At 36.5% G+C, this 27,099-nt stretch overlaps 2 protein-coding genes across 2 annotated transcripts; both read left to right on the plus strand.

Moving 5' to 3' along the window:
• Positions 1–188: 188 nt before the first annotated feature.
• Positions 189–14,422, plus strand: LOC144448668 (Golgi resident protein GCP60-like). Its single transcript, XM_078138950.1, has 9 exons — positions 189–365; positions 7,100–7,241; positions 7,942–8,082; positions 8,576–8,689; positions 9,065–9,152; positions 10,614–10,710; positions 11,381–11,617; positions 11,778–12,074; positions 12,237–14,422. Exons 1-9 carry the CDS (start codon positions 191–193, stop codon positions 12,443–12,445), a joined length of 1,500 nt encoding a protein of 499 aa, XP_077995076.1. The 5' UTR covers positions 189–190; the 3' UTR covers positions 12,446–14,422.
• Positions 14,423–23,337: 8,915 nt separating this feature from the next.
• LOC144445546 (metabotropic glutamate receptor 3-like) lies at positions 23,338–26,753 on the plus strand. Its single transcript, XM_078135147.1, has 2 exons — positions 23,338–25,362; positions 26,215–26,753. Exons 1-2 carry the CDS (start codon positions 23,338–23,340, stop codon positions 26,674–26,676), a joined length of 2,487 nt encoding a protein of 828 aa, XP_077991273.1. The 3' UTR covers positions 26,677–26,753.
• Positions 26,754–27,099: the final 346 nt, after the last annotated feature.

The following is a 27,099-nucleotide window of genomic DNA, read 5'->3' on the forward strand; positions in this document are numbered from 1 at the left end:
AACCATTTTGGGAATAAAAAAGGCAATTCACAAAGCACGAAAGCTTGATTGGGCCCAGGCACACCGTCTGTCTTGTCCTGGCATGGCCTACGGATACCACTTGTTTATCGCAAGGAATTATGGTAGTTTGATCATTATATGAGACGGCGCATGCGCAGCCGGCGTTTTTACGTGGCTTCCTGATCCAAAGATGGCGACAGATTTAGGAAATCTTGAAGCCAGCGTTGATGGTTTGACGCTAACTGTAGAGGATGATCCACCATCGACCAGTAGCAGTGGTGCACCAACAGAAATGTCTGACTTCGAAGAAAAGTGGGGATTTTCTGTCGATGACGCATATAAACTGGCTTTTCAATTTTACAAAGGTAAAACTATTCGTTGTCTTGTGTTCAGTTCTTAGCATAGGCTCGTCAGCTGCTGCCAATATACCTTGAAGTTCAGTTTGCTATCGTGTGAATTATGATAAGCAATGGTTTCTAGAAAGAAGTGCCATCCATACTGACAGATGCGGTTTTTCTGTATGAAGAATTCACTTGTTTGTTGAAATATGTTTCAACGTAGTTTGTAATTACATGTGATTGCGAGGTGTGGTCTCAAAGTTCTAACCCTATGTTTCCATGTCATACCGGAAGAGTCTCAATGAAATTTAACCCCCCAGAGGATATTTAATTAACGAATGGTGTTTTGAAACTCTGGTAGATGTAAGAATTAAAAGTTTCCTTTGGACAAACCATTTAAAACTCTTGCAGCACCCGCTAAATTATCATAGTACCGTGTTACGTAATTGTCATAAACTGTTATAATTTTTCGATATTCAACGTGGCCATCAGAATGATCAAACTGATATCCATTGTACTTTGATATCATAATTGTCAATACTAACGTCATGCCAATGGTATTTATGAAAATAATTCTCCAAAGTAATAATACCTGAAATGAAAGTAAACCACACTACACAGTAGTTCCAACAGAACTATATCAAAGTACATGTGACCTCACCACTCTAAATCCATCTTCAAAACTTGAGACAATCTCCAAATCCAAGATCATCATACTATTTGGTATGTAGCTATTTATGTCACCCACCAACTTCTACAACATACCGACCCCACTTTGACCCAACAGTTAGAAACCACTGTTGAATAGTATAATAGGTGGGTATCCATAAATCCTAACCATACATGTTCATATACACAATATCCCCTACATATGTATGCGACATCCAGTATTGTGTTTTGTATGTCAGTGATACAGATACTGACCAAAACACCTATTTCCTCTTGGCTTATATCAAAGACAACTGTATAAAGAGTAACATAGAGTTGAGTCTCTGTCATAAAATAAAGTTAGATGTAGATGTCTATATAATACATATTTACATGCCAAAACTGCCAGTAGCTGTTCTTAGTTATAACAATTCATAAGCCTCAGGATTATGCCAGTCACAAGACTGCAGTAAAAAAAAAGCTGGTAAAATATTTGTAATGTATTATGTTGATAGTCATTTGGCTAGGATCAATCTTTACAATTAAGTTATCAACCTATAAGTTACATTTTATCAGGAAAAGCCACCCTTCCATTACTTAAGCCAAAGCATGCTATCAGTAATACCCTGCTATATTATGACACCATCAATATGTTATGTATAATTGATTGTCACCTTAGAGACCCCTGCAGTATCATGTATTAGCTTAAAATACAATTGTAAGTCCTAGCAGCATAATGTAAGCTAATATCTCACTTTGTTAGGAAGGAAATAAACATGATGTACCTTTGCTGCATGGTGGATGGAAATGATATTATGGCTAAATTCTAAGATCTCACAATATAGCTCCAACATATGCCAACTTAGGTCCATACTTGCTAATTATGTAACCATGACTACCAGTAGTAGTAGATGCTTGCTAGGGCTTGTAAGACGTTGAAAGTCTAGCCAACAGGTATATGAGCCATTAGAAATCCTAGTTAGTTATAATCAAATAGGCAGTAGCCAGCCAAGTCATGGATTTATGCAAATAACATCATGTACATGCAAACTTTTATTTGCCAATGGCAGTTACAAAACAGAATCCTTTATTAAATTGTAATAAAGTAATGCATAAAATATATGTAAATCTACATATTCCCATCCCCAGCTTGTACTTTACTCAGTTACTGGCACAGTGACTGACCACATCCATCTAGTATTTTGTAGTTGCTTCCTTTAGGGACAGAATGTTATGCTCTCACCATAGTGGGGAAGGTTGTCACTAGTCTATCCATCAATTATGGTGGCATAGTTGGATGGCAGTCAAGTAAACATATTAACAACTGACCTTCCCACCATTAGCCAACCAAGAAATTGTGTCATTCATTGGCCTGCCTACAACTAGGTACAAGCTCAAAATAAAAAACATATACCCTTCAGTAAAATATAGGATACTCCCCAGTAAAATGTAGGATTTTAAAGCTCTTTGAAAATTTCTACTCACAGTCAAAACATTTTTGGAAGTGAATACATGTACCATATATTCACTGAAATCTCATCAGCATCGTACCCCATGTTTTTACTCCGCGAGTAGAAATTTTCATTTGTAACTTTGAACCCAGGGTCCATGAACATTCATTCTTGCAACACCACTAATATGTATAATAAGTAGCTGGAGAATAATTACTTGTTTAAAGTTGCCAGAAGTCTCATTGAGTCATAGCATGACGTTCAATTTGTGGAAAAATGTAAGAGAACCAACCAGGGTATTGCCAGCAACCAGTAACCACTATATCTGTGGCAACTCACAAGAAAACCCAGTTTTGATCATTTGACACAATCAGTTGACTTGTCGTATCACGATTTGCTACTTATGAACACTGTGTCATAGATTTTGTACCACAAGAAATTCTTCCAAGTCTCTTAGTAATGTATGGAGAAATTCAAAAAACAACAACCCAATGTTGAAGTTGCCATTTATATTGGAATTCTAGCTCACATTACATGTTTTTATCAATATCTTTCCAACAATAGAGTGTTGTTCTAAAGACTACATATGTCAGATACTGCCAATTGTATGGCATATTGATTTACAATATGAATTATAATAAGCAAGTCAAAAAGGGTGCACATGTAACACAAACATTTTGATGAAGCTGTAATGAAACCTATGCCTGAACAATAAATACTATTATATATTTGATTAATTAAAAGCAGTTTTATGAATTTGTTGATTTTATGGAGCCCTGGTTACAATGGTAACACCGGAGTGAGAATAAGGGTGTCTGTTAATACTTGCATAAACTTCCATACTTTGTATCATTTAGATGAGGATCCCTTTTATACCTCAAGAACTCAGATAGATTGATTGTTGTACCTACTTAGTGACTTGAAAACATGGCATTATGTGTTTGTGAGAGTTGTCAATGACTCATGTGAAGTGATATCCTCAACAATTGTTAGTCAGTTTCCATCACTTTGTGTTGAATAGGTGGTCTTGTGTTGGCTAAATCATCGACTGTATAAAAATATTTAAATATGACATATACTATGGGGGGATTGAACTGTAACTTATGGAATACAGTAAAGTCAACAGTATAATATTAGTGCTGTAAATTGAGTGCAAAGCTCCAACAGAATATGATCTGCTATTTTGTGCATACTTGTCAAAAGAAGCTGTAGTGATAACTATATACCTATATAAGATATCATATAATATGTAGCCTATCATATTAAATAGCAATGTATGCCTGTGAGTGTTTTCTTATTGACGCCTGCAGTAACTCTCCTGTATCAATTTTAAAGTATATCCAGAACGTGTGATGACTGATAAGGTACTACATACAACATCCCTAAGTTAAATGGAGTTTTTGCACTTAAAAGACCTGGTTTAATTAGAGAGTGAGACGAGAGTAGAGGATGGTGCCATCCTAGTACTCATCAGATTTGTCTGGAATCCATGCTGCTATCCTATTGTACCAATGGGAGACAAGATGGAGTGTCTTGTCAGTAGACATGATTGCAGGCTATGGTATCAGAAAATATGAACAAAAAATTAAAAATGGATAGACATGTCCAAGCTGAATCTTTTCCAATGGAAGAGTCGCCATGCATGAAATCAAGAAGAGAGATAATAATGTTAGGATTTTATCCAAAAACACAAATGCTTTATCTGAAAATATAACCTGCATGATCATGATAGATTTAGATACAGGAGGTAAGATTAAATGAGTTCATTAAATTTTTCTGTAGAATTAATTACAATGTGATTACTGCCTATTCGTCACATACCTAGAGAATCCAATACATGTATACATGTATTTAGTACAGGTAGGATAGGCAGTAGCAAACTATTTTGTGTATAAAAAGACATTAATCTGCATTTCTCATTAAAAACGCAGACTTTCCTTTTACTGCTGATTTATTATAGATCTGTAGGTGTTGCCATGGCAATGAAATGTGTTGTATTGTACCTGGTATGTAGCATTTGTAATGATAAACAGTTTATTCTGTATATTCTGTAATATTTCTTGTCAGTAAGTATTAATATGTTAGTGTCCTTGTCAAAAGCTTGTCTTTTAATTTCAGAAATGATAGACCTTCTCACTGAAAACCAAAACAAGCTACTTTTTAAGCATGACACCATTTTCACATTTCTTATCCTGTATTTATCTGAGCAGCTTTTTACACAAATCCAATGCTCCTTGACTTTTTCCTATATAAAAGTGTATCAATCACAAAGACAGAAATTGATTTTTTTTGGATGAATAGAACTGTGAACTGTGAAAGATAAAGTGTGCATGACATATGTGGCATAATTGAGCAAATACAGATATTGACAGCGTCTTGCATATATATATATATATATATATATATATATATATATATATATATATATATATATATATATATATATATATATATATATATATATATATATATATATATATATATATATATGTGTGTGTGTGTGTGTATATATATATATATAATTTTAAAGGCATTTTGCATGCATCAAGCACTGTCCATATATATATATATGGACAGTGCTTGATGCATGCAAAATGCCTTTAAAATATAACCTGAATTAACCCAGTGATATAACGTTACGTGTCACTGTTGTAACTTGTTCATTTATTACCAGTATTTATATTTAATAATCATTTGAAACTATAGATACATGTAGTATAAATTACAGTAAGATGGATTTTTATAATTTTTCATTGTATGAATTTTAGATATTGTATGGATGGCTCTTGTTCTAACTTCAGATGATTTCATGGTCTATATTATAAGCACACTCTTGTACCATGCATTTTTTAGGTATAAATGAACAAAAGAAATGAAAATTTTTCTTTTCTACCTTGAAATAAGTTAGGATCCTTAAGGCAAAACTTAAAATACCAGTCCTGAGAAGTTTACAGTACTAAGAAAGGATGTAATGAGCCAAATTTGTTTTGAAAATTGCAGACAGACAGATATTGGCATGATTTAAACATCAAATAGAAATCTGTACCTTACGATAGCTCCTAGTCAAATTATCAGTGAAGTGTATGTAGATTGAATTTCCAGGTCTCTGAGGTAGAAAAGATGTTCTGCGCCAGGTCATTTGTAATCTCTCACCCTGCAGAAATGTGCACTAGTTTTCAGAATGAATGTTATATTTTCCTAGTAGTGAATATTTAAATTTGAGGAGCATACATTTATTTCATATTCTTTTCTTATCACAAATCATTTACATAGGTTTGATGCCATAGTTATTCTCCTGCAGTGGCGATATGTAAAACATATCTTAATAATAATAAAAGAAATTATTTTCCCCGAAATAGTAAATATCTTCACCAGGCTTTATGGTATTTTTTTTTATTTAAATGACATGGTACAACTATAATTTTTAGCTCTGTGAAACAGACACAAAGAATTACTTTCATTATTTTTTTAGATTTGTGCATGCAGATTATTACAGCTAGTGTGTGTGTGTGTGTGATACATATTATTACAGCTGGAGTGTGATACAGATTAGTACAGATACATAGAGAGAGAGTGTGAGACAATGTATCTATACCAACACTGCCATTATTCAGACACTTATGAGTCTAGCCATCCATGTAATGATACTAAATCTGTACAATATACCACTAATCATCCAATTATGATGGCAAGTACTTTCAACTGAAATGCATGTCACCACTTATCATAATCATATTAGTCTTTATTATTATAAATGTGATTTTAGGCAGAATTGTGCTACACATACGACAAAGTACAAGCTAAATAATGATGCTATTGGACAAAGAGTCCGTTATTTTAAAATATGAGGAAGTGATCCGGAAGATGTGTCAATGATTTAATTGTTCTTTTAGCTGAATTTTCTTTATATTTGAATCTGTTTTATATATGACCATTCTGTTCGTACATTGTTTATGCATATCTAATGCAAAGTGTACTAATAAATCTAGTAGTATATGTTTGATCTGCAGTATCATAAAATATGATGCTATTAAATTTCTCCTTTTTTGTATCTGTTTACCATTTACCTCGGGAGTTGATAAATCTTACAATTCAAAAGGTTAACCCCTTGATACCTGTCAATATTTTTTCCATGCAGTCTTATTTGTGCGTTTCCCACGAAGTATGCAATGTACTATATGTATATCACTTACTGAATTTGCTGTGCACCTATGATTAGGGAAACATGGCGCCATACCTAGCTACACAGCTGCTGAACATCAAAGGCTTCCTGGCTCGCCATCATATCACATGTAATCTTCATTTTCTAATTGAAATCAAAGTAATGCCAACTCCTGGATTTCATTTCGCCAAAATTTATGTGAACAAATTCTTATTTTTCTGTAACATTTTAGCAAATCTGAACCTAATTTTATGCCAGAGTTGGAAAATAAAATGAAATAACATGCACCCAATTTTGATGTCTCCTCTCCGTATTATACGGCAACTCACAAGAATACCCATTTTGTATCAATTTTACCCACAGCAATGTTTGTCTAGTATTAATTTAAGGTCACACTGATTCAAAAATAATCTATGATGAAACACCCTTGTCAGACATGTATTACATCATCTATAGTGACAAAAGCTAATATCTCTATTTTCACTTTTTCTTCATTGCAGAAATGGAGGGTAAAGTTCTACATTTATCATACAAAGACAAACTCAAATTAGTGGCATATTATAAGCAAGTCAGTCATGGTAAATATGATCCAACCAGCTCACCCCCAGTGGGAGTTCTAGATGTCATAGGCAGTGATAGGAGGTAAGGCCACTTGTCTTCTCTATCAACCTTATTTATTGTTATACAGGTCAGTCAGTTGTGCATTAGCAACGTTTTACATGTATATTTGTCATTCCCTATCCAGTAGAATGTAATCCATCATAAAAGTCAATTTTTTTTTTTGAGAGAGACCTAATACTGACAGTGTTATAACTTATAATGATCATTTTGATGTTGAGTTGTACATGTAGGAGTCTCTCTCTCCTTACACCTAATATGTCTAGAGACAACCATGATTGTCAGGTTACCTCCAAGGTGAAACTTAATATGCTAGATTGCTAGTACATGATTCTGTTCTATTTGTTTCTGTTGCTTAGTGAGCTGGATACATTAGAAGAATATTCCCCTAGTATTCCCTCCTTAGGGCCTCACATAGAGAATAACAACCCTGTATATACAATGTAGTTATTATACTGCACACATTCGTTCACCCATACACACTGTTTATAATACTAAGCAGTCTTATTACTATGGAAATTTATTTTAATGCTTTCTAGTACTGATAAGATCATTGTTTTCATCATCATACTCTTCTTTGTCATCATCATCATTCTCATTAACATTAACATCATCATCCTTATCATCGTAAACATGTTCATCGTCTTCTTCTTCACCACCATCATCATTAACACCACCACTCAGTTATTTCTCCAAGTCCATTGATCTCACTATTGTCTTATAGGAAAGAGTGGCAGTCTCTAGGTGATATGGAAAGAGAGAGTGCCAAGCAAGCATTTTGTAATTTATTAGATAAAAGGTGTCCAACTCTACAGCCTTGGATAGAAGCACATAAAAGAGAAAAAGAAGAACAAGAAAGAAAGAGGTAGGTAGGCCAATCAAAAATGACGTGTGTGTACTGTGATAAAACTTATGTGAGAAGTACTCTAAAAGGGACATTATTGTTTGAGTGTTGGTTCTATATCTTATGGTAACTCTCAATCAATAGAAACAATATAATCAGTAAATTATAATGAGAATTAATCAATACATCCAGAAAAGTATCTGTAAATATATGTGAACATCCTTTTTAGCACCAATAGGGATGTTGATGTTTTGGTTGTGTCTGTCTGTCTGTCTGTCTGTCTGTCTGTCTGTGTGTCTGTCTGTGTATGTCTGTGTCTGTCTATCGGTCTGTCTCAGCTGTCTGTCAGTCCATCTGTCCATCAGTCTGTCTGTCTGTGTCTATGCCAACATTATCTGAACAACCACATAGAATTCTGTTTCCATATTCTGTATGATTATGTTTAGACATGATTGATTTTAATCTGTCTATTTCTTTACTTCGATTTTAATGCCATAATCTCGTTACATTGTAGAAAAGAAGAAGAAGAAAGGAGGCGACAGGAAGAAGAAGAGAAAGAGAGACAAAAATTAGAAGAAATTGCTAGAAAACAGGCAGAAGAAGAAAACTTAAGACAAGAACAACAAAGGTAAATGGATCTGAAAAACAAAAAAAGAGTGAATACAAGTATAGAAATGGAAGCAATGTAAATCTACAGAGTGAATTTCTTTCATAACAGCAAGAGTCAGATTACTTTCATTAACATGATTTCATTCTTATTTTGCATCAAAATATCTTTCTAGGGAAAACACGACAGAATTGAAATGTTACGTCAATTAAATGAAGTAAAGTAGTTATCATATGAACTACCAATTTGTTGATATTTTATATGATATATATGCAGACATATGGAAAATGCAAGGATATGTCAAAGAAGTTTGTAAATTTAATAGTTGATACTTAGTGGTAAATTTTTTGTGATTTCATTTGATTTGTGTATGTGTGTGATTTCGATATATTATAGGTTACAAATCAAACAAACGTTAGATCAGCAAACATATCCACAGTTTGCACAGTATGCAGCACAGCACTATCCAGACAGTCAAGAACAAGTAAGTTAATTTACTCACATTGTCTTCCCGCTGTGTGTCAGCAAGTACTCATACGAATCAATACACAGTTGATTTCCTGAGATTAAGGTGTCATCCCACTGCCTCCCTAGATTAAGGTGTCATCTGACTGCCTCCCTAGATTAAGGTGTCATCCCACTGCCTCCGTAGATTAAGGTGTCATCCCACTGCCTCCCTAGATTAAGGTGTCATCCCACTGCCTCCCTAGATTAAGGTGTCATCCCACTGCCTCCCTAGATTAAGGTGTCATCCCACTGCCTCCCTAGATTAAGGTGTTATCCCACTGCCTCCCTAGATTAAGGTGTCATCCCACTGCCTCCCTAGATTAAGGTGTCATCCCACTGCCTCCCTAGATTAAGGTGTCATCCCACTGCCTCCCTAGATTAAGGTGTCATCCCACTGCCTCCCTAGATTAAGGTGTCACCTGACTACCTCCTTAGACTTAGGTGTCATCCAAATGTCTTCTAAAGTAAACAAAACGACAGATGTTACTGAACCTACATGGAATCTATCCTCTGCAGTTTCAAGTCCAGTAGCTGTAAACATTTTTGATAATTTTCGCTCTTCAAAAATACTGCAAACAGTTGAGTCTATCTGGTAAGCTGAGTTACTAGTATCTCTGTACAAGTTGTTGTTATTGTATATGTCATGTGACAGCTATAGAAATAGATGTACATAGTCATAAAGAAGGCATGGACTGTTTACTTATTTGATTTCAGTTTGAGGCATGTAGATATTGTTTGATAACTAGGCCATTTATGTATACTTTAGGAAGTAAAAAAACAAAGTAGTTGTGAATAAAAAAAAATTAAAAGATCTGTTACAGCTATTTGGTCTTTGAGTGTAACGTAGAATGTTTGCATTACGATAGTATGTAGAAGAATGAATCATAGTTCAGTACAGGTCATCTAAAAAAAAATACCAATCTGAAAAACATCATAAATCACACACTGATCTTACTTATGCTGGTTTAGTGAACAAACTGTCATGAAAATCTGCTGAGATCATGTGATTTACTACCCTACTGGCATTGAGACAGAAGTTTATTACAAATTGAGGTATTACTCTCTTTCTAATCCCTGCAGTGCAGTATTTCAATTTATGGTAGCAAAGCTGTACTTTTGTGTGATTAGCATTACAGTGGTCCATAAACACAGATGATACAAATTGTTTGTTTAACGTACAAGGCATGAATACTTGCACAGATATACATGTATATACCTACTAAGGCATACTGTACAGTGGAGATAGAATTGTATCATTATGTGTAAGGGTAACCTTCAAATCATGCTTAAATATTCTCTTTAGTTGTATACCGCTGTTAGAGTCAGACATACTGATTACTTTCTTTGAAGTCTTATTGTCTTTTATTTGTACAGTCTTCTCTTAATTCATCTCCTGATTGATTGGCTTGTCACATTTTATGCCGTTTTTTCATTTCAGCAACAAACACTGATAAAACAGTTACAAGAGAATTATTTTGCCCAGTATATGCAGCAGGTATACCAACAACAGCTGCAGGCACAACAACAGTTATCAGGTATGTTAATTCAGAAGATTTTCTTGTGGTGTAATAATGACAAATTATCTACACACATTCCAGATTGTAATATTGCAGTTGAGTTGGGGGGGGGGGGGGGGGGGGGGTTTGAACTAAAGGTTCAATAGTGCTATAGTCATGGCAACATCTGATACCTGTGTGTGTGTGTGTGTGTGTGTGTGTGTGTGTGTGTGTGTGTGCATGTGCGTGCATGTGTGTACTATTAGACCAGTTATAACAGAACTTCATATTGAGTATTAATTTAACTTGGAGTGCATATTTTGATAAGTAAGTGTTTTCAAAAATAACACAAATGCAAATTTATGTCACCTTAGATGTAATTAAGTATTTCTATCTCTGCATTTGTGCCATCTCATAAATGCCTCAAAGTTACAAACCTACTCATCTAGTCAGGTCACGTCAAAGAGTAATTACTATTTCATCATGTGCAAATAAAGACTTCATGTCTTGTTAGATCAAATCTGTGTGTTGATACAGTAATATGAACAACAGGAATGTTGAGAGAACAGTGTAATATACTAATGTGTTGTTATGTACATGAAAGACATTTATCAAGATGAAGTATGTATCTTTTTTTGCTAAGGTACTGGCAAAGAAAAGGATGTCAGAAAATAGATTAGTTATAAAATAGTTGTTACATACTTTACAGGTATGAATGGTGAACAGACAGAACCAGCTAGCCAACAACAAGAAGTAAATACCACGTCAGTTGTACCACCACAGATCATTCCTACTGCAGTTGTCAATGGTGAACAGGATCCTCATAAAGAGAATCAGATAGAGGAGTACCAGGGTGAAGTGCAAGTAGATGGACAAATTGGAATTAAACAAGAAAGGACCCGAGAGGATGGGGAAGATACTCAAGGTACTGATGAAAGCAGTCTTGGTTAGTATGTGTTATGTTGTTTGTTGTGTCATGTACTTCTCTCCTGTCTATCTGTGTGTGTGTGTGTGTGTGTGTCAACTTTTTCTTGTAAATCTTTCCTTGTGTCACTTCAAAATTCAGCGTTAAAGTTTTTTTTTTCCTCCCCATTGTCTTCCCACAGAAGAAACTTTTCCTCCCATTGCCAATGCATCGATGTGGACAAGGCCCCAGCTGAAAGAATTCAAAGACCAGTTAAGGAAAGACACAGAGTCTGTCATTAAAGTTGGGCGTGGTGAGACTGTTACAGTTAGGGTACCAACGCATGAAGAAGGAACATGTTTATTCTGGGAGTTTGCTACTGATTATTACGACATAGGGTTTGGACTCTACTTTGAATGGTCAATTGCACCTAGTAATGCTATAAGTGTTCATGTTAGCGAATCAAGTGATGAAGAGGAAGACCTGGAAGATGAAGAAGGTAACCATGACAATTGTTTCTATGGCAACACAATTATACAGCTTTTTGCATGTTATTTCATTGGAGGCAGTGAAATTCATTTTGACTCATTCATGTTTCATGGCCACATCACCAGTACAACTGACACCAAAAAAATCTTCTTCTTTTTTTGTTCTATCACAGGTGAAAGAGGTGATCCTGAACGTGGCAGGAAAGATGACCGACCCCCAACAGATGAAATTATACCAGTATATAGAAGAGATTGTCATGAAGAAGTTTATGCTGGCAGTCATGTTTATCCAGGCAGAGGTGTTTATTTACTCAAGTTTGATAATTCATACTCATTATTTAGATCAAAAACTCTATACTACAGGGTTTATTATACAAGATAAAGAAAGTAGGGTCTTTGAGGGTAAAATGTTTTCTTTTCTGAATCAAATGATTGTAATATACGAAAAGTAAAGTTGGTGAATTTTGACAAATTGTGAGTAAAAAATCAATGTTGTTCTATTCTGTTGTAGTATTTATTATTGTCTAGATTTGGGAACACGACTCAGGGGAAGTCTGGAAACCTGAAATGGGATGGAGTTCGATGCCTGTGTTTGTGTCTTAGTACTAATAATGTTTGTAAAAATGTACAAATTTTGTTATATTGTGACAGAATTGTAAGGACCTACTTAGTAGACTTCTTATGTGTCCTATAAAATTATAGTGTCTACAATGTTGCAAATGTCAAAACAAAGTACAAAGCCTTTCTTCAGTCAAAGAAGAGAATGGAACATTTTTAGTGGTTTTGGTGAGTTGTATTGCACATTTGATTTCGCTGTACAACACACATAACTTTGATTGAGTAGATGGTACTGTATATTCAATCCTATGAACCTCACCATAGCTGGTGAGTACTTTCATAGAGTGGGGTCTGCAATGACTATATTTGGGTATTACTCTTAGAGTGGGTCTGCATTGAGCATATTTGGAAGTACTCTCAGAGTGGGGTCTGCAATGACTATATTTGGGTATTACTCTTAGAGAGTGGGTCTGCATTGACCATATTTGGACATACTCTCAGAGTGGGGTCTGCAATGACCATATTTGGGGAGTACTTTCATAGAGTGGTGTCCACAGTGACCATATTTAGGAGCATCTCATGGAGTGAATGGGGTCTTCAATTACGGCATTTCGGAGAACCCCCATAGAGTGAGGGTTGAGTGTATACACATACCATATTTGGGAATTTATACTTCTATAGCATGCATAGATGAGGACCATATTTGGAGAAATATTTAGATGAATAACAGGTAATATATTCAGTAAGTCTTTGTCTCTGCATTGTACTGTAGTCAAACCTGTAATGTATGCCATCATTTCATCATACACCGTTCCCATAGAAATGATAAATATACGGGATGATAAAGACGTACAGTATTCCCCATAGCAACAGTCTTGGAGTAGGACCAATTGTATTTATGAAAACATATCGTACTTTATCATTTTTTTTCTAGGATATGTATCACCAGATGAAATTGTTTTTATCAGTAAAAATATATTACTGTTGATCTGAAAGATTCCCCAGTACTGTCTATGTACCATGTGGTAATGTTGTTAGTTTATCAGTCTCCATTTGTAAAATAAAAACATACATGTCTACATTCTTGATTGTAATTTTATGTGTAAAATTGTACCAGCATCTTGTGCATATACAGCATCTGTACATCACCTCCCAATATCTCATTTCCCATATCTACGCTTTCAGTTTACTCTCCCTTTTTGTTGTTGCAAGGAACACATCTATGATATGTTACCTGTATTTGGAAGCCCACTACATCAATTCAACGGTATTGATAGTTAGGGCTAGCCATAAAGACTGTCCCTTTATCTGATTTATTGTAGCATTGATACCATGGTGCTAAATGTGACTTTTTTCCCAGTTTTTAAAAAAAAGCTTTGTCTTGTAATTTATACATTGCATAAATTAATACATGTTATGATTGTATGAGTGGTTGCTATCACCTATACTTATGTCTATAGTGTAACACTTTAAATTCATGTCGATGGTCTTGTATCCATTGCCCTACCCATCTATGAAAAACTAGGAATGTAAATATAACTTTTTTATTATCGTTATTTCTTAGCCAAATATACTTATTCACTTCCAATCAGAGCATGTGTTCCACAGGATGTGTATTTTGCTTTTAACTAGCCGCAGCAGCAGCTTTGCTTTACTCACAGTCCCTATATAGAAGAAGTGTGATTTCTGTGCAATAAGCTATCTGCTAAGTTTTCAACGTCCATGTTATCATCACATTGGAAAATGTGTTTATTAAAATTTATCCACCTTACCTTTCTTTTTCATGCTGAAGCCCACAAAATACGTGTAAATAAATATTACTTTAACACTAATGGACTCGACTTTGCGTGTTTGTGTTTACGCCACCTAGTGGCAAGGGTGAGGAGCTGTGTACGCTAAGATGGGTTTCATCGTCGCAAACCACGGCCATTTTACGGTCCCTACTAACGATCCAAAGTTGCTTTCTGTACTTTTTATAGTCATTAGCAAGAGTATGTGTGGCTTTTTTCCCGAAAATCCGTGTGAATGAAATCTGTTTGCAGTCTCATCCACAGCTAGGGTGAGGAGATGTGTCATTGTGAAGTGTGAAGTACTGACTTGGGGGGGGGGGGCATTTGATCTAAACATAGACAGTGGGGTCTCCCCGCCCCTCCACTGTCTATGATCTAAACAACGATATCGTATCTTTTGCTTTGAATATGGATTTGTGTACCAAGTTCGTGTACATTTGTGTGTTGTGAAAACAAAAGTATTAGTCAAAGACGTTTGGAAAAGTTTCAAAAAAGTTTGTTTTTAAAAAGTTGTTTTTTAAACTTACTGTACTTGAAACATTAGGCAACGAAGTGGCAAGTATGCGATCGGCAGACATTCCATGAAACTCAGTAGAAATCAAGAGCGGCATACTTTATACCAGTAAATCTTTGTGACACCATTAATCATTTGACGGATAATATACTACACATTTGGTGTGCGCATGCATAACTGTTTGTGTGCTTGTCCTCCTCCCAGTAAACCACTGTAGACTTCTTGCAGTAACGCTAATTAACTATAGGGATTTTCGTTGAGTCAACGTTAAAATATGTCTTGGCTTGCGAGAATGGTCCTCATTACGCAGAAAACATCTACACGTGTTGTCTTTTGTCATCGTCGTAAACCATAGCCTCTTTTACGGCACCGTCCAAGACGCACCTCCAAAAGGAGTTCGTTATTTCGCAGTGTCGCGGAAGAAATAACAGGTCTGGTTTGCGATATTCTTTCGTCAGAATCCCACCATCGTAACCAACATCAACTCTACATATCAAAATAACGCATTCCATGTAAAAAGACACTACTACTACAACTACTACTATTTTGTATAGTGATGGGTACAAAAAACGTATCTAGGTATACCCCACGAGTATCTGTTTATTTGCTGGTTTATTTAATTATTTTATTTGTCCCTATACTTGTCGTTCGTTTGCTTGTTCATTTGTCATTTATTTGATAGTTTATTTATTTATTTATTTGTTTGGTTTGGTTTGGTTTGGTTTGTTTTGTTTTGTTTTGATTTGTTTTGTTTTGTTTGTCACACGGTTCCTGGGTGCCCTGTGCTACTACTACTACTACTACTACTACTACTACTACTACTACTACTACTACTACCACTACCACTACTACTACTACAACAAAATATCGTAATCTCATAATAACAGGATGGTTTCCTACCCATGATGCAACAATACTATTATTTCTAGGATGCGTTTTCTTATTTGAATGACAAGTACCTAACAAAATACTGTCTGCCACAACCACCCATTGAAGTGCGGTTGACATGACATTGAGACATAATCAGGATGACAGTTTGTTGTGAACATAAATCACAGTGGATTGAATCGACTGACAGTTAGTGAACCTTTCCTAACTGTGTTCCGGTCAGGGGATCAGTGCGAGGGCGTCTTTCACACTTCACGTGCCAATATTAACAGAGAACAGACAATAATACGACATATTTGCGACAGCTGTTGGTGTTTAAAGTTTCAGAAATTGCTGTATCATCTGAAGTTGGAGTAAGCTGGCATCTGTCTTGCACACTACATTTTTGGTTGGGTTGTATTATAAGTTTTCTTTGCCACTGGTGTCGGTAAGTTTTTATGAACAAATACTCTTGTTTATTGTTTGTGTTTTATTGCAAGTATGATAATGGACGAAAACTGTTTGACGATAAACCAATCGTGTGTTTGTTTGAGTACAAGGAGGGTCGAGGGAGGGGAACGTGCACTCTTGCATTGTAGTGGTACAAATGTCAGGGATATGCCTGCTTTTGAAGGTGGGTGGGGGTGGGGTGAGGATGTTTGTTACGACCCAATGGAAATGCTTATTGTATTATATGTACATTGGAACATATACACTAGCAGTGCGATGAAATCAGAACCCACCACAGTGCTTTAGTAAACCGATTGTGTGTGTCGTAAGATATTGTCTAATTACTCTAAGACATCTAAGTCTGCCATACTGCACAACAAGGAAGCCAATTTTTTTGTTTCATGCCCTCTGATCAGACACTGTGGATTGTTCACCGGGCTGTAAAAATTATATTTACTGCATTGTATTATTGTATTGCTTATATTCTACAAAAGAAAAAACAGCGGACATTTTTTGTTCTCATTCTAAGCATTGGGAAATCCTGAAAGATCCGATGACCCATTGTCTGTGATTGACTAAAACTGGGCACACTTGCTGAAGAAAAAAAAACTTTATACAAAGGACAACAATTTTCAACTGTATACGTCACGGTCACACGTTTCTGTTTTCAATCCTTAAAATGCCCATAATATTATGTAACTGATTATGCTTGAAGGAAGGAAGTTGACTATTCCGAAGAACAAACCTTTTCTAGCTAACTTTTCCTTCAGGAATCGATTTTCTGACTGGATGAATCTGTCTTGTGTACATAGAGGAACATATTGACAAAATTACATGAAAATGCACATGGAAGCTGACATCAATTTATTTACAAGATATATCTGGTGTGGAAAGATTTTCACAATATTGTTTCTGAGCAACCCTACTTTCGCATGTGTACAATGTGGGTTTTAAATCAATAAAGCTTTCTTTCATTTGTCTAGGGTACCCAAAATATGTCTCTTGTGCACGTTTAGTTAATATTCTGTATCAAATAATATTCAGTGAAATCATAATATCACTCGACCGTTAGGCGTATTCTTTGAGAATATTTCACCCAACGGACAGAGATCTAAGCATGTCGTGAATTCGATATAGTGATTCAAGAACACAAGTGTATTTTCGAGTATAGTCATAGATATGTCTTTCCTTCCTGAAATTACACAAACTCCTGTTGCCACAGTGATGTGATATATGAGGTTTAAGTCAATCTCCACCTCGCTAAGTGTCTTTGTCTATGTTTATGGCATATGCTTAAACTCAAACTGACTTTCTTTGTGATAGGTAAATTACCCTTTGAGCTGTTATCATTTTTTATCACATCATACGCGATTTTTCAAACTTGCTTGACAGAACTTACAAAGTGGCGTTTAGATCTAATTTCCTATCTGTCTCGAAGTCAATGAAACCGTATGCCATATTTTCCACTCATGATTTCTTAGAGAACTGTTCGTATGTGTTAGAGTTTCGTAATTTTTACTCTTAAACCAGAAACTAATATTTAACTTTTGACAACGTCATCTTCTCAGCGGAATTAAGATACATATTACAAACTTCAAGATAAAATACAGCAAACCTATAATTTGCTTGACATACTGCGTTATAGTATCTTTTAGATATATGTTTGCTTTTCAAGAAGTTAAATTCGAGACGTAGTTATGAACTTGCTAACTACAACGTATCTATAGAATGATCACAACTTAGCCATACTTTTTGTGAGCAATCTATACAAGTACTACAGTTCAATGTGTACACATAGTGCATCGTGTGTACACATAGTGCATCGTTAACTTCAACAACAAACAGTGGGAAAAAGCATAGACCCTCCACCCACGTTGGTGGAGGGTCTATGGAAAAAGTAACACCCAAGAACTCAGAAAACTGATTCAGAATTTTCATTCCCATTTGTATTACCCTTTTCTTTCTCATTCTTCGATACCTTCTCGTATTTGTTTTTCATCTTCGTCATAGAGTAGATGTTGCAGGGAAGTGTTGTGCTATTTTTTTTCACAATCGACAATAGACTCTACTTGTTCGCCAACAGTTAGAAATGTTAAAAGAAGGTAACGACAGATGGCGACAATAAATTCACAACACCGTAAACTTTTCAAAACCGTATTATAAATCAGAATACCATACTACATCTGGACTTCACTGTTTAAGGAGAAACGATCAACCCGTAGACGTATAGATATACAGGAGGCTAGTAGTGTATCCTATTTCGATGTCACGTGTTCAATTCACCAAGGGTTAATTAAGGTTACCACAATGTGGAAACTTAAGAGATCATCCTATCCCAAAATACTTTTCTTATTTCAATTAAGTCACGAATACATACATACTCTTCTCATTTCAATGACGTCACGGATACATGACTTGTACAACTAGTAGGTTTAAAAAAACTATTAAATAACTCAGCGAAAATAACTCATATCCTTGAAAGAATGGCAATAAACTAGAACTAGACGTGGAATGGAACTGATTAGACCTATCTCTTTCGGACACATCAAGTCTCTGGGCTACTCATACAATGAGTTTGTCCAACGCCTGTTGCTCTGTTCACAATGGCCCTCCAAATCTTTCATGTGAACATAAACTTCAAATTGTGAAATTTGGTCAAATATGGCTGGGGACCACAGTGATCTTTTATCATTTTTATGGTACGTTGTTTTTACACGTGGCCATAGATGTTGGAGAGAGAATCTCAGAGAATCTCTCCAACACTTATGATGTAGCAAAAACATGTAATGCGGTTCAAGTGTGCAATACTTCGTTTCAATAGATCGGCCAGTTTTCAATGATGACATGAATGGTCTTAACCTTGGTATTTCAGTGAAATCATCCTGTCATGATGTAAGAACCAGGATTTGGTCTTTGGTGACTTATTTCGATTTCAAGGCTATTGTGTAAGTGTATGCACTGATTAATACATGTACTCTGTTTGTCACACTCCGCCTTAGCTTGACACACACTCACACACACACACACACACACACACACACACACACACACACACACACACACACACACATACATGCGCGCGTGTAAACGTTAAACGTACACTATATTCATACTTATATTCATTGTAAAATAGTACTCGATGTTTCCAATTCGGACATGGCGACATTGATTTAAGTAGTACGTTCAGGAGAATCAACATCATTTTTAATAAGAGTGATATAATTTGTTAACCCCAGTGAAACCTAATTTCTAAATACTGCCACGGGGCAGAGAACTTTTCAATGATGTATCGCTACAACTGTTTTGATGGTGTATATGTGTCACAGGTTAATTGATTCAAAAAATCCACTACATGTCTCCTCCCAGCATGTGATATGTACAGCGTCCAATTACCAATTTTACGCCTTTTTAACGATGTCACCTTAAACCGAAGTGATGCTGGCAATATTCCTAGACAGTTTTATAGGTCGATGGAAATGAATACCGACATATTGAGATCTCCGTGACATCAAGGCTGAAAGAATTGATGTGCAGTTACTTCCCAAAGACGCACATCACCTGTTGTACATGTGGTGACAGTTTCTAGAACGTACACAAGTCTTGGCTAGAGAGTTGTTTACTGTAAAGGTATAATATTAGTCCCTTTGTTCATTTATTTTATCTTTCCTCGGTAGCTTCTTGCCCGGTACTTCTTTCCAAGGAGGCCGAGACTAAAAACAGGCCACAACATACTTCAACTAACTGAATGTAGAAAAGAGTTTCATTCCACTGTTTACATACTGGATCTGCTGTCATTCGTTTTCCGTCATTCGGGTTGTCATTCGTTTTATGGTCACCCCACAGCATACAATACATAAATATATACACACAACGTCATACATAGTCTAGTTTCTGACGACCATATTCCAATTTTACACTACGTTATCTTCACACATTACTAGTGTGAAGATAACGTAGTGTAAAATCGGAATACGGTCGTCAGAAACTAGACTACCACATACATGTAACACGTACGAAAAGATAAAATATTAATATGTAAAAGGCATACTAGTAAAAGTTAAAATTGTTTATCATTCTTCAAGTTTTCTCAAAAAAAGAACCTCATATATAAAATCCAAAAAGAATTATCGCAGACTCACACTCCCTGCTTCGAGTGGGGTCGATTCCAACCAATGAATTATCGCAGACTCACACTCTCTGCTTCGAGTGGGGTCGATTCCAACCAATGAATTATCGCAGACTCACACTCCCTGCTTCGAGTGGGGTCGATTTCCAAACAATAGCTGCACTGAACTAAAAGCTGAGTGATGTATTTTGATTTCAGAAATTAGTTAAACATCAGGCCAAAATGTACTCGTGGAATAATTGTTCATTGTATCCCTGGTAATAAAAAGTTGGTTCAGGCAGTCAGGAGCTATATACCGCTGGATACTTTATACACAAGAACAATCCTATGGTGTTTTCTTCTGCTTTATGTCTTCCCTGTGAATCCTTTTGTCAGTACCAAGTATAATTATTTCGTTTAACACTCAATCAGCAATAATCTATCTAAATCGATTGTGTTTTACATTACCAATTAGTATGTCCCAATAATCCAAAAAGGGGGTAAAATATGATTTAAAAATAATCATTTGGATCAAAGTATCTACTACATGGCAGTAATTGTCGTCCGTAAAATGTCTGTCCTAGCGGAATTTACTCATCATTTTGTCGATATGGTTGTTGTTTCCATCAATGAATGGATCAACAGTGATGCCAATGCGTAATTACTACGACTGACCCTTTTTATTTTTCACGATGTACATAATTTAAACTATCCAAACATTGTTTTCATAATCCGATCAGTAATAAACAAAGTCACATAGTCCTCGCCAGTTCCGATGGCACACGTGGTCAAAAACTAATTATTGTATTACACAAATTAATTTACATCTTGTGAATATTGTACAAAAATACTAAAATTTGTTCACTAACTTCCTGAAAAAATATCGAAAACTGCCCGCTTTGCCCACTGCCTCCCCCTTTCCCCATATCTTACAGCTGAAATATATGTTGCCCGCTGAAATACCGGGCCATGCTTTGAAATTGCCCGCCCACTGAAAAATCGTGTACGAACAGTTATTTGCACGAACAGCTTCGTTGGCTGCACCTGTGGTACTCAGCTGTAAACTCATCGCGTATATACATGAAATGCGTCACCATCATGTCCCACTGGTACTGTGTAACTCAATCAGCGAGTAACCGTTTGAATGAAATAGCCCAGGCATTACAACATAGACGGGGGGAGAGAATTCGCTGTCTCTCTAATGTCTATGATTACAAGCACCTGTCAATACAGTGAGGTATCCCCATGGTCTATTGCTACGTGATTTGTCCTGTCGTTAATGACAGCTTTATCATAAATTCCAAGTCTCCTTACTTCTTACTAAATATAATAGCAAACGTCTGAGTTTCGGAGGGACGTGGGGAGGGGGAGATAGTAACATTTTGTGACCAGACCGAGAAGGCGTTTACTCAAACTGTCAACGGTTCCGATCCCCGGCAGTTTATCCGATATTCCATCCTACCACCGTAAATAGCCTCAGCATTGTCTAGGCAAGGGTTATGACCGGGGTTACGAGATTGGAAGCCCATCACTCTGTTTATTTCCCATAATGCCTCGCCATAGTGTACAGAAGGCCTCTTATATGCCAGATTTGCCATTAAAAAAAAAAAATTCTATTTCAGAGAGGTAACGCAATGTAGAATTGGTGAAAGTGTCTTTTTCTGGGTCCCTAAGCATAAACGTTTAGAAATGCAACTAAAACCCCAGCTTTGGTTTTGTTCCCCTTGAAGGAACATACGCAGTTATCTCCCATATACATTTAGTTATTCTGTATTCGAATGAAGCGTGGCATCTAAATTCACATGGTCTTTGTTATATATTTTTTCGATGGCAACAACAGTCTGGTAGCTCTGTTCAACACTTTAAATTTGGCACCACGAGTAAAGTTACTGTGGTGGTATACCCCTTACCCTGGTAACACAACTGCAACGTGATGACATAATGCTGTTTTAACACATACCTAGAGATCGCTATGGTTTCCATTTTTAAAATTGCAACCAACCGTTTCTTAGAAAATAAAGTTGTTGTTGTTTTTGTTTTTGTTTTTGTTTTTGTTTTTGTTTTTGTTGTTGTTGTTGTTGTTTTTTGTTGTTGTTGTTGTTGTTGTTGTTGTTGTTCATAGGTTTTGTCAAACTAATTTGATTTTGAAATAAATTTGTCTTACAGAGGAGAAATCTCCGAGGGAAACTGTGCTGAATAAGCAGATGTCACATACTAAATTACTGGTGTACTTACGACTGGAAACTATCGGCAATGATGCAGTATAAACTTTGTAGAGATTTCTTGTTGGAACTTATTGGAATTAGATTCGAATTGGGTAAACTGATACCGGCAACTTTATGATTCCAAAGCTGATACATGACGCGATGCACTGACAAAATCCGCTCGCCACCTGTCGCAGTCCTCTCACTCCGTCTCTTTAAAACTTTCAATCTGTCCCGCAACAGCGTAATAGCAGCTACTGATAATGGTGCCCCTCAACGCCAGAAATGATTCTGCTAAAACTATGGACAAACAGAGAAACCAAACCCTGGAAACAAAACGATGTGGCAGTAATAACTGAAATATGGATACTTCTGAAAATTCATGAATTATAGTGAGGGTATAGTGAATGCCACGGTCATTTTTTTCATAACTTTACTTTTCAAATGTCCACGGAATTTTGTTATGTCAATTAAGTAAATATCTAAGGAAATCAAGTCTGTTGATTGAGAAAGTTTAGTACAGTTGCATTGATATCATTAAATTAAACTGACCCAGCTGTTTCAACCTGGCATGATATACATATGCATATACTGTGGCAGGGACTTTGGTGGCAGTAGATGGACCGGCCGAAGTACGCAACCAAAGTCTATGACTATGGTACAGATATCTATCTTCTCAAAAGTTCTGCTTCTATAAGTTGACAGTCGTATTATATTTCTTTTGTACAAATGGCATCGCACTCACGAACATTGTTACTGGAGGGAAGAAAGTTGAATTTTATAAAAATGGTGTTTGTTTGCATGGTCATCACGGCTTGCGACGGAACGCATTCTCCAGACATGACTCGTTTGAAGTATTCCAAACCCGGAGATGTTATTTTAGCGGGTTTGTTTTCAATTCACGAATACGATGGTCTTCATGAGTGTAGTGACATGCGAGAGTTAGATCCGCTGTTGAAGATGGAAGCTATGGCATTTGCTGTCGATAAAGTTAATGAGAGAGAGGACATTTTGCCGAATGTCACACTCGGTTACCAAATTTACGACGACTGTGGTTTCGAAGATACTGCTATGTTTATCGCCATGTCGTTATCACAGCAAACAGGGCGAGTTTGTAGTGATGACGGTGTAAATACCGATGGTAGCGGTGAAAGTAATATTGTAGGTGTAGTTGGTACGGAGTGGAGCTCTACAACAATACCGAGTAATAAAATATTAAATTTACTGCACATCCCACAGATTAGTTACTATGCTACCAGCGATGAACTTAGTGACAAAGACCGCTTTCCCTACTTTCTTCGCACTGTTCCACCAGATCGTATGCAAGCACAGGCTATTGTTGATTTGATGTTGCATTTCGGTTGGTCCTACATCTCTACCATCAACTCGGATGAAAGTTATGGCAAGAACGGTGTCAAGAACATCAAAGCAGAAGTAACTAAGCATGGCATCTGTATCGCTGCGTCCTTGGAGGTTTCTAGATTTAACAGTGATGCAGAACTCGACAATGTTGTGGCCACATTAAGAGAATATGGCAATGCAAGGGTTGTTGTCGTTTTCTCGGTTCCACTTGAGGCAAACTTGTTGCTGAAAGCTATCCGCAGAGCGAATGCTACCTATGAGTTCATTTGGATCGGCAGTGATGGCTGGGGACCAAACCTACACTTGTATGAAAACCTAGACGCAGCTCTCGGTGGGTTCTTCATCAGATTTTTCAGTCATGAGGTGCCAGATTTCGAAGAATATTTCTCATCTCTTCGTCCAAACATTCATAAAGACAATCCATGGTTTGAATCTTTTTGGGAGAATTACTTGAATTGTACCACATCGAACTCTTGCAGCAAAGATCCTTATGCCGTAGGTTTCAGCAAACCTAGTTTAGTTTCTTTGGTCATAGATGCAGTATACACATTTGCATACGGACTGGAATCGTGGAGAAGAGACACCTGCTTGAACGAGTCTTCTACCTGTCCTGAAATAGAACATATTACTGCTGTAGACACCATTGAATACCTGAAAGGTGTCGACTTCCAAGGTGAGACAGGTCCGATTAGTTTTGATACGAACGGAGACATCAAGGGCAAATACATCTTCAAGACTCTAAAAGAAACAGGTGGCAATTACAATTTTGAAACTGTTGGTTCCTGGGATGCCAGTAAAGACTTTAACAAGTTGGAGCTAAAAAGTGGTATTAGTCACTGGTACGTGCCAGTTGGTGATAACGATTTGCCTAAATCGCAGTGTAGTGAACCATGTTTGGTGGGGTATTATCTAAGACCTGGGGTGACACCGTGTTGTTGGGAGTGCTTCAAATGTGCCGAAAACGAAATCTCAATCAATAATTCAAAATGTGAAAATTGTCCAACTCTGTCGTGGCCAAATGCGGATTTCACTAAGTGCGAACCAATGCCTTCGATGTACTTGCGATGGAGCGACGCTTTGGGTATTGGTCTTACGACTTTAGCCAGCCTTGGCACCGTTTCTACGATTTTCATTTCCATATTATACATCAAGCATCGTAACAGTGCGTTAATCAAGGCATCTGGTCGTGAACTAAGTTCCATGATTCTACTCGGCGCACTACTCTGCTATTTGATGGTGTATTTATTCATTGGGAAACCAAGTGATGTAACTTGTGTTATGTGTCGTCTAGGATTCACTCTAAGCTGTATCCTTCTATATGGGCCATTACTGACCAAAGTCAACCGAATCTATCGTATATTCAAGGCAGGGAAGAAATCAACCAAACCACCCATATTAATAAGTCCAAGATCTCAAGTAGTGATCGCCAGTGTACTGATTATGACACAAGTAAGTGTACGAGAGTCATATGCAGCCACCCCGTCTCAAATACATGATCATTACAATGCAATAAAAAAACACTCAGGTAAAATTTCGAAATTTCTTGCCTATTATACTATGCACGTATAGTAAGGTAAATCCCCGATAAGGTCTCATAAAAAGTGTGTAAAAGATGTAGTGTGTGCATTTAGAGAAGTATATTTTCTTTACATTCTAATAAGACTGCTTTACTCGCGTTACCTACTACTACTATCCACAATTAATTCTCCACACAACCAATATCGACCAAATTTACTTATTACAACATAAATTTCTGTCAATTTGTACAAGTTTGCCTTGCAATTTGGACCATATATAAATTCAACGCGCATGTATGTTTGAGCAACTTCATCGAAAAGTCAAAAAAGTCAAGATGACTGTTGACATTCTACTATTGGTCCTACAAACAACTTTGTTTAGACAAATAATAGTATAACATTTATAGACTGCATATATATAAGTCCGTCTTCAAAATTCAACCTTGATTACATCAATGCTGGTATCATTATATTAGAGTCACCGATTCTGCCAAGACCAACGGCACTGGGAACATATACTTAAAATAGTTATCGATTTCAACAAGCAAGATCTGTCAGTAAACTTTAAAAGTAATCTTATGACATGACGGGGATTCCTCGCTCATTTTTTTTTGCAGTTGCGACGCATTTATACATCATTCATCATTAGACAACAAACAGTTGGTTTCATTTTTTTTAAATCCGTAATCTATCTGTTAGTTTTTAATTATACCATGAATATATTTATAGTTTTGCATTCTTACCCATCACTTTAGAGTAACTACTTTGAACCCATTCATTTCAGGTCGCCATCAGTATTATTTTCGTCATCTATGAACCGACAGGAGTAGTTGCCGTCCAATCACTGACTCGGGAAAGAACGGTAGAATTGCTTTGTACCATCCCGACTTCGGAGATCATCACCTCCAGTGTCTACAACACGATCCTGATCGTTCTCTGTTGCTTCTATGCCGTGAAAACCAGACTGTTGCCCGATAACTATAACGAGTCACGTTTCATTGCCCTTTGTGTGTACACAACCCTAGTTGTCAGTTTAGCCTTCATGCCTACTTATTTCGCTATAAGTGATTCTAGTATGCGGGTGGCAATCCTTTCTCTAGCGATAATGTTGAACGCAACCATTGCCTTGGTGTTTTTGTACGTCCCCAAGATTTATGCTGTTCACTTTGTAACAGATGCCAACGTCAATATTAATACCAATGTTCATCTAACTGTAGATTCCTCTCATTCCCTATATCAATCTTAATCTGAAGGAGGGGGCTCTTCCAAAGTCGCCCCCCCCCCATAGCTGCATAAACACATCATGATGAAACTTATGTTATTCGTACAAAATATGAATCTAAAGTGATGGTTTATATACTTTCTTAGCTCTGCAACGCTGGTGTAACATATTTCATAAACATTCAAAGGTCTTAGCAATTTGACCATGTCGAAAATGCCTTGGCGATTTTATGAATTTAGACAACTGTGGAAGGTCCAAAATATGATTGGCATGCATGCATACTTCTAAAAAATTGTGTGGAAATATGTATACATATACATGTACTTCATCAAAAAGTAGTTAAAGACACGAATTTTGACTGTACACAGTGCCTCTCAACGCTCTATGGCAGTGTTTTATAAAATTGTTTTACATGTTTCCAGTGCGAGCATGTCACCCGTACGTACC

This window comes from Glandiceps talaboti, chromosome 2, assembly GCF_964340395.1.
Source record: "Glandiceps talaboti chromosome 2, keGlaTala1.1, whole genome shotgun sequence".
NCBI classification, from domain to species: Eukaryota; Metazoa; Hemichordata; class Enteropneusta; family Spengelidae; genus Glandiceps; species Glandiceps talaboti.